This window comes from Acomys russatus, chromosome 12, assembly GCF_903995435.1.
Source record: "Acomys russatus chromosome 12, mAcoRus1.1, whole genome shotgun sequence".
NCBI lineage: Eukaryota > Metazoa > Chordata > Mammalia > Rodentia > Muridae > Acomys > Acomys russatus.
Genome location: NC_067148.1, coordinates 12,731,319 through 12,744,788, shown reverse-complemented (window position 1 = coordinate 12,744,788; position 13,470 = coordinate 12,731,319). Strand labels below are relative to the sequence as shown.

Here is a 13,470-nt window from a genome sequence, read left to right as displayed (position 1 = left end):
CCCGTGAAGCCTAACTGTAGTCCAGGAAGAACTGACACCTGATGGCTACTTGGGAAGAGAGAGTCATGCTTCTTTGGGGGTGTGGTTTCTGGTAAGCTGTTGAAGCTCCAGTGACCAGTGCCACACCCATCACATATAGCCACCACTAACTGGATTCACTAGGTCATTAAAACCAAAAACCAAAACCAAAACAACCCTATTAGAACACACCCATTTTTGAAGTTAAATTTGGTGGCTGCCTGCTATATGCAGAATACACCACTGCTGGTGCCTTCAATGCCAACCATTCCAAAGAGAATCAAATATGTGTATTTGAGACAGCCCCACTATGTAGCATAAGCTGGCCTTGAACTCATGAGCCTCCTCCTCAGCTTTCCAAGTGCTGGGGTTATTAGTACACACATTAAATTTTTTTTAAAATTTTATTTAAGAGCTATAAAACAAAACATAGTTTTCCTTACTTTATTGAACCATATTTTTTCAAGGACAAACATACAGCCAAGGAGGAAATCTTATTTTTATGAAAGCAACGTCACAAGATGGCTCCAGGTGCTCTCTTCAGTGATGCTTCTTATCACCATTCTGGGAAGTCAGGAAATATTCAGCCCCTACAGCTACCACAAACGCAGCGAACCCCCACTTGAATCCTTTGAATAATACGTTCATGAAGGTGATGTTGTGTGCAAAGCCGCCCATGTACCGCCAAGCCTCATTGCTAAAAGAAAAAGAGAAAGAACATTATAACCACACACAATTCACATTAACTCACCGAGCCAGGTACATTTGGTTTTCTTTTTTCTTTAATACTTAAAGACTACATTAGTATTACTATTTTGTTGGGGTGGTGGCTTTTTGGGTTTTGCTGTTTTGCTTTTGTTTGAAACAGTCTCGTTATATAGCTCTGGCAGCCCTGCACCTCAGTGTAGAACACAGTGACTCCTTGCCTCTGTGTCCCATGTGCTGGGATTAGAGGCGTGAGCCACTATGCTAGGGACGATGTTTGCTTTGTTTTTTTGAAACAGGGTCTTATTCTATAGGTCAAACTGGCCTCCAATTTGTGGCAGTACTCCTGCTTCGACCTCCTGAATTGCAAGGCTACAGGCACGAACCACCACACCTGGTCTAGAGCAACATTATTTAACACTGTAGGTCATAGTAGGACTATTTCTTTGGCATAGGATATAGGAATAAATGGCCAAGTTTCACATATGAAATATGAAGTTGTCCTCCTCTTCAAAGTTGACCACTATCTACCTTACACTATTGCCATAAATATTAAAATGCTAGTGTACAATATGCTTTGGCACAGAAGGATGTACACCTGCCATTACTGCTACTCTTCAAGAGGCTCCCAGCCTTTCCTTCCACATAGCCTGCACTTCAGAAGACTGATTTCCTGCTTTGATCTATTCTTCTGAGTATGCTGAATAGAGATGGAAACAGAAAGCTGACCTCCATAGGAAGAAAGGTCCTTTTGTATAAATAATCTAAATTAGTGAGAGGAAAAAAAATTGCCTTATACGGGACAGTATTGCAGGATATTTAATCACACCGTGAACCCCCAGGTGGTGGTATGCATCTGCCCTAATACACACCTTTAATCCAAGAGCTTTCTGTGAACAAAATTAAATAAAGTCAACCCTAGGTCCCAATTGACTGCGAGTGAAAATAGGAAAAAAAAAAAAAAATAGAGAGGAAGTCCGGAGGACGGTTAGAGAGATGCACAAGAAGTAGAAGGGAGGGATATTCAGTTTGAAGGGTTTTAAAGACAGTGTGGGGAAGGGGCTCTTTTCCTTTGGGAAGGGAGCTGAGTAGGAAGGTCAGCTGGGTGCTTTCTCTGCTTCTCTGAGTTAGCAGGCTTTCACCCCAGCATCTAGATCCTGAGTCTTTATTAATAAAAATTGAAGTTTGGGATTTTGTTTAAAAACAACAAAACAGGAGCCAGGTGTGGTGGCGCACGCCTTTAATCCCAGCATTCGGGAGGCAGAGGCAGGCGATCGCTGTGAGTTCCAGGCCAGCCTGGTCTACAAAGTGAGTCTAGGACAGCCAAGGCTACACAGAAAAACCAAAACCAACCAAAAACAAGTCTCACTAGAAAATATAGTAACAAATCAAACTAGCTTAGATACCAGGACGTTAGCTTGGGTTGTGGAATTCTAGAACTTACTGATCTCTGGAACCTGACCTTTAGACCAGGTTGGCCCTGAACTCAGAGATCCCCTGCCTCTGCTTTACAAGTGCTGGGATTAAAGGCGTGCATCACCACACTGACCCGTTAAACATTCTTTTGTTGTTGTTGTTTTGTTTAATTGTCAACAACACAGCTGGAAACTGAGACTTAAAATACCACTTACAATAGTATCAAACCTATGAATAAATTCAGCAAAATGTTCAAAAGCTACATAAAAAGCAAGAAAATATTGCTAAAAATTTCAAAAAGTCATCAAACATTTGTGTTCTAAAAGATTCATTATTAAAAAGACACAAATTGCCAGGCGTGGTGGCACACGCCTTTAATCCCAGCACTTGGGAGGCAGAGGCAGGCGGATTGCTATGAGTTCAAGGCCAGCCTGGTCTCCAAAGTGAGTCCAAGACAGCCAAGGCTACACAGAGAAACCCTGTCTCAAAGAAAGAAAAAAAAAAAAAAAAAAGACACAAATTACCTCCAGACCAATGTGAGTTCAATAGAAACATGAATAGATTCACATTATACATTTTTATGAAATAGTGAATAAGATTCCAATTAAAATCCAAGTTGGCTATTTTCAGAAATTGATAGGACATACTAAAGTTTATAAACAAATAAAAAAAGACTCAGAATAGCTAAACCAATGAAAGCTCACTGGAGATCTTATACTACCTTATTAAAGACTGTGGTATTGGACTTAAATGTAGACATATTGAATAGAGAAACAAAGCAGAGTCCAGAAATAGACCACACAGACACGGTCTATTGATTTCTGACATATTTATCAAAGTAATTCAACTGGGAATAATCTTTTAATAAATGGCTCCAAACCAACTGGATATCCTCCGATAACACTTGCCTCCCTTCTTTCTTCAACTGAAACAGAACCCAACACAAGATGCTAGACATGGCTCAGCGGGTTAAGAACACTGGCTACTCTTCCAGAGGACCCAGGCTGGGCTCCCAGCGTCTGCCTGGAGGCTCACAACTGTGTGTAACTCCAGTCTCACGGGCTCCAGCCCCCTCTTCTGATCTCTGCAGGCATCAGGCACACATGGAGTACACAATATACATGCAGGCAAAACACCCACTCACACAAAACTAAGTCATTTTTTTATAAATAAAAAAAATTAACTCAAAATGAATAAACGTACCTCAATTTAAGAAGCCCATAAGCTGAATGTGATAACCTATGTCTGCAAACCAGTACTCAGGAGGCTAGGACAGGAAGATCAGGAGCCTGAGCCTGGCATGGGCTATACACATAACTGTCTCAAAAAGAATTAAAAGGAAGGAAATCGGGGCCGGACATGGGGCGCACACCTTTAATCCAGCACTCAGGGGCAGAGGCTGGCCAATCACTGTGGGTTTGAGGCCAGCCTGGTCTACAAAGTGAGTCCAGGGAAGCCAGGGCTATTACACAGAGAAACCCTGTCAGGGGGGAAAAAAGCTTCTAGAAACTATAGAATAAAATCCTAGATGAGATACAAAAGTAATAGTGACAAAACAAAAAATACTTAATTGAAAATTAATTGAAATTTAAAACATTAAGAAAACAAAAAGACAGATTATATACAATCATATATTTTGGGAAAGAACATTTTACAAAATTTATATATAATGAAGGGCTTATTTTCAAAATATATAAAGAACTGTTACAGCTCGTAGCAAGAGTTCAAAAGACCTGAGGACAAAGACATGCTGCACCAAAACAAAACAAAATCCCAGATATCCAGGCGCCCAGAACGGCTTTAACACAGTCCTCAGGGTTCGTGGAAACTGGGAGCAAGGCACAGCAAAGTCCTGCTGCTTAGGTAGCCCAGGCTGGCCTCCGATGTGATACAGAGCCGAGGATGGCCTTGTAGTTCTAATCCTCCTGCTTCCACCTTTCAACAGGTGTGCACAAGCATGTCTGGTGCTGGAGCGGCTGCAGTCCTGGTGAGCCCGGCACGCAGTTGCGAGGAGGAACGGGAACTAACACTGCCACTTTAGAAGACAGTCGGCAGGTCTTAGAGAAAGACCCACAGGCTGTCATCTAATCCACAAAGCCCACTTTTTGGGGTTTTGTTTTGTTTTGTTTTTTGAGACAGGGTTTCTTTCTCTGTGTAGCCTTGGCCGCCCTGGAACTCACTCGGTAGACCAGGCTGGCCTCAAACTCACAGAGAGCCACCTGTCTGCCTCCCGCGTGCTGGGATTACAGGTGTCTATCACCAGGCCCAGCCAGAAATCCCATTCTGAAGTATTTACCTAAGAAAAATGAAAATATGTCAATACAGACTTGTGAATGGTTACAGCAACTTTATTCATAATAAAAACCAAAAGCAAAAACAAACAAACAAAACACTCAGAAGCTGAAAGTGATTTGAATGGCTACTGTGCTAAACAAAATGTGGTATTCATACCATGGATATGAAAAGCAGCCAAGGTGTGTAAAAGGTGTAAAAGCACTAAGCCGGGCTGTGGAAGATACGCTTTCTAGAATGAGGTTCATCCCTTGACACTTAGAAAACAAAACCCAATCAACGAGTTAACTCAGCCACCACCTCCTGGGCGAAACAACGTCAAGTGAAAAGCTAGGACAGAGGACATACCCCACAGAACTCAAGGAGACAGCTTTAGTAAGGAAAACACTATAAGGACAGAGCAGAGTACTAGTTGCCAAGAGGCAGAGTCCTTGGCAGCAGCTGCAAACAGGAACAAACCAATAGTCTGGGAACACAGAAATACTCTGCATCATGATTTTAGTAGTGCTTTTATAGTTGTCCATTGGTAAAATCTAACACAATTATAATGAGCTAACTTTAAAATGGGTGAATTGTATTGCACACAAATAAAGCTAATCTTAAATATTAATGGAAGAAGCCATTTTCATGAGACGAAGTGGAGCATAGATACTGACTCTCTAAACCAATGGACTACTAGATTTGGCTCAGTAACAACACTCAGCGGGTGAAGGCACTGGCTGCCCAGCTTGACGGCAGGACCCACACGGCAGGACAGGACTCTCTTGAGTTCTCTTCTGCACACTTGCACTGGGGGAAATGCAAGTCTGACCTCCTGTCCCATTACACAAAGAAATAAAAGCAATTTCAAACAAGGACATTTCTAGACTCATCTTACCGAGCCCATGGATCCCTCAGTCCTCGTGTGACAAGCCTCTTCTGCACCGTTTCTAATGGTGTCCCTTCGATTTTCCACTGTCTGTAATCTGGCAGTTCCAGTTTACCATGACCATGTCCATGTTCGTGCCCATGTCCTGGGGCCATGTCTACAGAGAAGGAGTAAAAGACAGAGAGACTGTAGATACCCAAGAGCCAAAGTCGGTGCTTATGTCTCAAATGAAATGGTTTGAAAAGAGATAAATGCTTGAAATTCTACATAAAAAGTCTTTATAATAATCTACTCAGGAGAAAGAGACAGATTTTTGTATGTTTGAGACCAGCCTCGTCTACATAGCAAGTTCCAGGCCAACCATGGCTACATGGTGAGGTCCTGTCTCAAAAACCAAACAAACGAAATCAACCTAAAAAAGCATACAATTCTATGAGTGTATGTTCACAATTAGGAAATACACATATACAGAACATGAAAAAGAAAATAATGGGTAACTTAGCTCTCGTGAGCCCACTTACTCCTTAGTTCCTTTACTGTAGTAGTGACATTTAACTGAGCTTTCTGTGCCAGACACATGGGACATATAGGTAACAACTGTACAGCTTCTAAAATATTGAATTTCAATTAAAATACAGACTTTCCCCCCCCAAGACATGGTGGCTCACAAGTTCAATCTTAGCACTTGGGAGGCAGAGGCAAACAGATCTTTGAGTTCTTTGAGCCAGCCTGGTTTACATAGTGAATTTTAAGACAACCAGGGCTATGTAGGAAAACCCTCTCTCACAAAACCAAAACCAAAACAAACAAAAAAACCTCCAAAAAACAAAGAAACACCCCCAAAACAAAAACGCAACACCCCTCCAAAAAAAAAAAAAAAAAAGACAACAAAAACCAAAACTAACAATCCCCCACCAAAACAAAACAACAGGTGATGACACTGAGCGTCCAAGCAATACTTGTAAAGGCAAAGACAGTCAATGGTAAAATCAGTTCTTCAACCTTGCTCTTTAGGTTCAGTCTCCTCCCAACGTGCCTAGAGAACGTTTCTTCTCTTTAGTCTTACCGCAAGGACATACAGAACAAAAATGTAAATACCGATTTGTTGTCTTTCTCTAGCTAGTTCTTTAAAAATACAGAATAATTCTTTTAAATATACAAGTTCACACGAACATTTTCTGCAAAGAACAGGATAATAAATATTTTGGATCTTGTGGACAAAAGAGGTATAACTGAGGATGAAGTGGAGTGTGTTTCCAGTAATATTTTATTCATAAAATCTAAAATACAAGGGCAGGAGAGATGGCTCAGAGGTTAAGAACACTGACTGCTCCTCCAGAGGTCCTGAGTTCAATTCCCAGCAACCACATGGTGGCTCACAACCATCTACAATGTGATCTGATCTGATGCCCTCTTCTGGCCTGCAGGTGTGTGTGTAGGCAGAGCACTGTATACATAATAATCAAGAAATCTTTTTTAAAAATCTAAAATATAGTAAATAAGTAACTAAAATAGTTCTTAATGATAGGTTTTTTTTTTTTTTTTTAATTAAACAATGGAATTCTTTTTAGAGACAGCAGTTTGCTCACCCGGAACTTAAGGCCACTGCTCCTTAGCATCAGAGTGACTGTACAGGAGGGTCATCTGTACCAGCACTGCTGCCTCAGGGGCCCCAACAAGAACAGGCACTGTGCTGAACGTCCTGCTGGCTGGAGTTCACCAGTTCAAGAACTTACCAACACAGCTGAGTGTGGTGGTGCAAGCCTGTAATCCCAGCACTCAGGGAGGCTGAGTTCGATGCCAGCCTGGTCTACACAGCAAGTCCAGGACAGGCAAACAAACAAGGCTACACACAGAAACCTTGTCTCGAAACACTAAAAAAAAAAAAAAAAAAAAAAAAAGAACTGACCAATTCCAACTTAAGACACCTCCCAATCAATAAATTACCTTTGTTTAAAATTCAAGGGTATGAATAGTGCTATGTTATCATTCATATAAGGGCAGCAGCAGGAATTCTGTAATCATTGCTCTTCAGAAATAAAACCAACCCCCCCCCCCCCAAATCTACCATTGTATCTCCACTTGGTCATATGAACAAGTCCAACAGGATTTTTCAAAATGGGATTTACGAAACAGAAGAAATTACACCTTATTAGTGTATGCTAAAGACATTATTATGTGAAATGCTTATTTCATTAAACAGTAATACTAGGATATGAGAAAAAAACCAAACACAGTAACTAATGAATTAACCAATACTTATAAAATGTTAAGAAATCACAGAATATTATGTTGCAGATCTCCATATTTGAAAAATTAAATACAAGTTAAAACTTCCAACACTTAGAGTTTGTTTATTTGTTTGTTTTCCAAGACAGGGTTTCTCTGTTAGCCTTGGCTGTCCTGGACTTGCTTTGTAGACCAGGCTGACGAACTCACAGCAATCTGCCTGCCTCTGCCTCTGCCTCCCGAGCGCTGGGATTAAAGGTGCACACCATCGTGCCCGGCTAACACTTAGTTTTTAATGAAACATTTAGTCCATCACTTTAGTATTATTTGGTAAAATTGGTAACATGAAATAAAATCAAGCATGCAAATACATACTTCTTGTTTTGTTTATTTTTTCTTCAAGACAGGGTTTCTCTGTGTAGCCCTGGCTGTCCTGAAACTGGTAGACCAAACTGGCCTTGAACTCACAGAGGTCCGTTTTCCTCTGCCTCCCAGGTGCTGGGATTAAAGGTGTGTCCCACCACTGCCTGCCTATGTGCATACTCCTTTTCCTAACCACTGGAGAGGCTGGGGCACAAAAGCTCACTGGATTCCAAGAGCTCCAGGCCAGGCTAGGCAACACTATTAGTGTCTCAAAAAACAACAGAAAACCAATGATATGAAGGGAAAATGGATGGTTTCAGATTTGAGAATTACATTTGGGACTCAAACAAATAAAGGCTACTAGCATGCACTTAGATGATGTTTTCACATAGTCACAGCATGTTAAAAGTAAACTTTAAAAAATGCTTTATAGAGTTTACAAAACAAACCCTTATTTAAACAAATGTTAACTCTAGAATATTAATCTTAATTCGGTATCTATAAAGCAACGGGTCTTCTCACCAACTGTCTTATGTGGTCAAGCTGACCTTCAATTTTATGCATACAGATTGACCTTGAACTTTTGATCCTTGCCGGATGACCATCAAGAGTAATGATGCCCAGTGGGCCAATTTGTGATAAAATTTGTTTTTAAAATTAAATATTTAACTATTACCATATATAAGGCTTCTTTGAAACTACAATATTACTGTCTCAAAACACTAATTTGGAATAAAGTCTCTGAAAGAAAACATGAAACTATATAACCATTTCTCTTACACAAATTTATTTATTCAATAGTTTTTTTAATCTACCTAATTACAATATTTTTAAAAGGATTCTTCTACAGGAATTTCTAAAAGATAAAGTTGAATAGACAATTGCAGTTCTGTCTTAGCTGTGCAGTAACAGCTGCCTGGGAGACTGAGGCTCGAGGACCACTTCAGACCAGTTTAAGGCACCATCATGTGATTCCCATCTCAAAACAGCTGTATGCCAAACAATAAACTCTCAAATGTTCAATGTTTAAAATTATCTTTTTTATGAACCACTAATAGCTATGAAATGCAAAAAAATCACTGTCAGTCTGCACTTCTGTTTTTTTTACATAACAAGGACCAAAATCTAGCTTGCAAGATTGAGACACGCAGAGAAGACACTGTGCCGCTTCCATTTTCACATCCAAGTGGTGAGACTACGACTGAGCAACTGACCTAGAAAACGGAACATTTGCTGCGAGACAGAAAAATTCTGTCTCGACTCTCCCTCTGCCCCCCCCACAAAAAAAGAAATTTGTGCTGTCTCATTTGCTAGCCATTAACATTTGGAATGTGACCATGAAGCTAAGAAACTGGAAATTTTAATTAACTTAAATTTCAAAGTAAATTCTTTTAAAAATTATTTTTATGTGTGTGTGTGTGTGTGAGAGAGAGAGAGAGAGAGAGAGAGAGAAAGAAGAAGAAGAAGAGGAGGAGGAGGAAGAGGAGGAGGAGGAGGAGGAGGAGGAGGAGGAGGAAGGGAGAGAGAAACAGGGGGTGAGAGTGGGGGGTGGGGTTAGAGCTGTCTTTGGAGGCCAGAAGATGATATTGGATCCTCTGGAGCTGAAGTAATAGGTGGTGATTGGGAGCCAAACTGGAGTGGGTTCTAGGAACCCAATCAGGTATTCTGGAAGAGTAGCAGGTAAATCCCCCAACCCCCAACCCCAGAAAAGGTTTTTCTGTGTAGCCCTGGCTGTCCTAGACTCAACTTTGTAGACCAGGCTGGCCTCTGGAAACTCAGAGATCTGCCTGCCTCTACCTCCTGAGTGCTGGGATTAAAGGTGTGCACCACCAGACCTAGCTCAAAGTAAACTCTTAAATCAATTATAAGAAAATACTAAAGCATCTTTGGAATTATTTGGGTGTATGAATATACTTTTTTCAAGTATATTTTTTCAACCTTACAACATACAAATACAGATCAAGTATTTATATTTATGAAAGCAATATATGTACACATAGTATGTGTGTGCACATATATGTATATATATGTATATGTGTATATATATATATAAATATATATAATGTATCCTAGAATATATACTATACATATATGTCCTGGAATTTCCTCTGTAGACTAGGCTGGTGTTGAACTTGGAGATCTGCCTGCCTCTGCCTCCCAAATGCTAGGATTAAAGGTGTGCACAACACCAGGCTTCACAGTGTATTTTTAAGTAAGAATATGTTTAATATATTGGGTTAGGGTTTTTTTTTTGTTTTGTTTTGTTTTGACTTTCAGTCTCAACTAGAAAATTTAAGGTTACATATGTGGCTTCCTTCATTTCTACTGGACACCATTACTTGAGAGAAATGTTTGCATGTGTATGAAAAGGCATGTTTCATCAGTTTTTTATGAGGTACATATAACTTTATCACTGGGGTATGAGCCACCCCTATCTTACAAGAATGTTGTTTTATTTACTTGAGGTAGTCTCACACAACTCGGTCTTCCCTCCAACTCGAGATGTAGTTAGAGATGACTTTGAGCTCTTAATCCCCCCAAGTGCTACAAGTACGGTCTGAGCATCATGCTGGCTTCCTTTTTATTGTTGTTGTTGTTTTGTTTTTTCAAGACAGGATTTCTCTGTAGCCCTGGCTGTCCTGGACTCACTCTCAAACTCACAGCAATCCACCTGCCTCTGCCTCCCTCTGCTGGGATTAAAGGCGTGCGCTGCCCCATCACCCGGCCTAGGCTCCTATTTTTAAAAGAATCTTTATTTAATACCTTATTTATGTGTGTGTGTCCATGTTGAGGTCAGAGGACAACTTAAAGGAACTGGTTCCCTTCTCATACCATGGAAAAGGTGAGTTAGGCTGTACGGAGGACAATACAGGGAATTAAAGGTGCTCAACTGCTAATTTAAGAACAATAAAGACATAAATTCAATAAAAAATGAACATATAATTATGGAAAATTTAAACGCTATCTGCTTATGTCAGAAGTGAATTTAGAGGTTTGGTGATCAACCTCCACTAAAGATGGCTTGTTCTAGCCGGGAGAAGTGTTGATTCACTTTCCTTAAGGAATAAGAACAATGTGGCTTCCACTACAAGTCATCTGACAGTTTACCAGGGGGTTTCAAGTATGTATCTCAAATTTCTATCATTTAAAAACTGAGATGACTATAGCCAGTCGTGGTGGCGCACGCTTTCATCCCAGCACTCGGGAGGCAGAGGCAGGTGATCTCTGTTGAGTTTGAGGCCAGCCTGGTCTATAAAGTGAGTCCAGGATAGCCAAGGCCCCGTTACGCGGAGAAACTCTGTTTTGAATGCTCCCCCAACTCCCAAGAAAAAACCCAAAGAACCCAAGATGACCATAAAAATTCGAGAAAATAAAGAGAAATGAAATGCTATTACTTTTTTTTTTTATCCAATCCTTAATCCTAAGGAATATGCAATAGACATTATTTTATAACTTGCATTTTTCACTTAAGCATTGGATCATAAACACTTATAATACTGGGGGAAGTGTACTTAAAACAACACAAGCTTGTAAAACAATACAAGCCTGTGAGGCAACCGTTGGAAGTATTTTCGGACCGGGGCTGTTCTTTACTCAATCCAAATACAACCCGCCCCCCCCCCCCGCAGACAAAACAAAACAAAAAAGCAAAAACTAGGAAGCGAAGAGGACATTGCATGTGGAAGCGGCAGGGTGTTTAAAAAAAAAATCTCTGGGATTTACAACCACAATAATCCTCACAGCATCCTCCATCCGCCTCTGCTCAGGCCTTCTACACTCGGCGGCAGCGCTCCCCTGGCTAGGTCCTGGATCTCCTCCGGGTCTGAGCTGGTCCCTATCAGCACTCTCCACTTACGCGTTTCCCTGAGTAAAGTTTAGATTATTCTTAATGCAGCGGTCTCCCACCAACTCCTAAATTACCTGACGGCAATCTGACCTCTCAGGACACCCAATATTCAACCTTCTAGCCGGAGCCAACCGGAAACGGAGGTTGTCTCCTCAAGTTTCTTACGGCAGGAAAGTGGAGGAGACGTTAAGCGTTCCGGTCCTGGCGCAAGGCTCCCAGACAAGGTAGAGATGACACGAAGGAGAGTGGAAGTTGATACTGTATCCCACATTTTTCGGCCAGAGTCCGACTGAGATAAGAGGCGCTGAGGAGAAGAGTCGGGAAGCCGTGTTTTCCTTGTTCCCGGACGGAATCTTTTTCGGTGGCTCACCGAGGGTGGGGGCGGGGTGGGGGGGGCGGGTCAAAGCCACGGCGCAGCCAATGAGAGCGGCTGTTATTAAGCGCGTGGGCCCATTCAATGAGAGGGCTGGTTGTTGTGCTGCAGTTGGCAGGCTGCTGCGGGAGGCGGTGGCGGTAGGAAGCCTGAGGCTGCGGCGGGGTGACAGGTAGGCGGCGGTGCTGTCTTTGGGGGGGCGACGCACGGAGCCGGGTGAAGAGGGTTTTCTTCTCTAGCTGCGGACGCGGTAGCCGGGAGCTGACGGAGGTGAGCTGGGGAGGCGGCGGCAGGGCTGGTGGCGGACCCGGAGCCCTGCAGACCTGGTAGCGAGCTCCGGAGGGTCGTGAGGAGAAGGCGACTGCTGAGGCGGCTTGGGGGCTGAGTGTTGTGGGGCGACTTGGGGGCCCTAGCAAGGGCGTGAGGGTGTAGGTTGCGCGGGCTGGGGCGGCAAGGAGGCGGGAGCGAGACTAGGGGTGAAGGAATTTCTTGCAGGAAGCCTCCGGCAAGAGAAGGACGCGGCATTGCAGACACCTGAGCGAGAGAACCTAGGGCCGTTTCCTGGGATAGGGAGCGATGTGGAGAAGAAAGATATTTATTGGTGGTCAGATCTAGTGACTGTACATTATGTAACCCGTGGTAGTTATTTTTTTTCCAAACAACTCGACTGATCCTGGTGGAAGAGGAGCTCCTGCAAGCCGTTGCTACATCTGAACACTTTCTTGTTGTGGTTCGCTCTAGTGTTTTCTTTACCCAGGCAGGCTCTGGAGGAGGAGGACAGCATGAAGGCAAGAGTAGTCACGAAGCACTTAGCCCAAATATGGACTTGGCTTGAGAGACGGCACGACGTTAGCTCGAGATGAGTGTTGTCAGATTCGTGATTTGTAGTAACACGAATGGGCTTTAACCTTCAGAAAGGGGGAGACCCTTATAAATCTATAGAATTGGTAAATGCAGATTCGAAAATGAACAACAAATTGGTAGACAACTCGCCGCCCCCCCCCCCATGTTTGGACGTTAAGGACTGTGCAAATAAGATGGAAATCTAAACAATGGGGTGTCGATTTTTTAAGTGATTTGCTTCGTTAAGTCTGAGAAGCTAGTTGTGAGTTATGTCTTGCGTTTTTTAAAAAAAAAAGCTCCTTGAATGTCATGGACTTAGATAAAAATGTATTTACAAGTTCAAGACTATTTTGTTTTGAAAAGCCTTTCACATTCAAGGTTTGAATGGTGAGATACAGGACTAAAGTGAACTCCTGCCCGTGTGTGTTGTGGACGGGTGCTTCATACTCACTGGGAGTTCAAAGACTGGAAAAACACTTTAAAAAGTAGCACTATAAATTACCAAAATGTAAGCTG

General features: G+C 42.1%; 1 protein-coding gene across 1 annotated transcript; it reads right to left on the bottom strand.

The window, feature by feature from the left end:
* Nucleotides 1-448: 448 nt before the first annotated feature.
* Ndufb3 (NADH:ubiquinone oxidoreductase subunit B3) lies at nt 449-11,876 on the bottom strand. The gene is made up of 3 exons (XM_051153852.1): nt 11,813-11,876; nt 5,309-5,456; nt 449-715 (listed from the first exon to the last, which is right to left on the bottom strand). The coding sequence occupies exons 2-3, from the start codon at nt 5,452-5,454 to the stop codon at nt 559-561; spliced, it is 303 nt and encodes a 100-aa protein (XP_051009809.1). The 5' UTR covers nt 5,455-5,456; nt 11,813-11,876; the 3' UTR covers nt 449-558.
* Nucleotides 11,877-13,470: the final 1,594 nt, after the last annotated feature.

Coding starts and splice junctions, on each gene's coding strand:
- Ndufb3 (XM_051153852.1), bottom strand. CDS start 5,454: ATGGCCCCAGGACATGGGCACGAACATGGACATGGTCATGGTAAACTG. Junction 716..5,308: donor CTGAGGGATCCATGGGCTCG/GTAAGATGAGTC, acceptor TTTTTCTTTTAG/CAATGAGGCTTGGCGGTACA.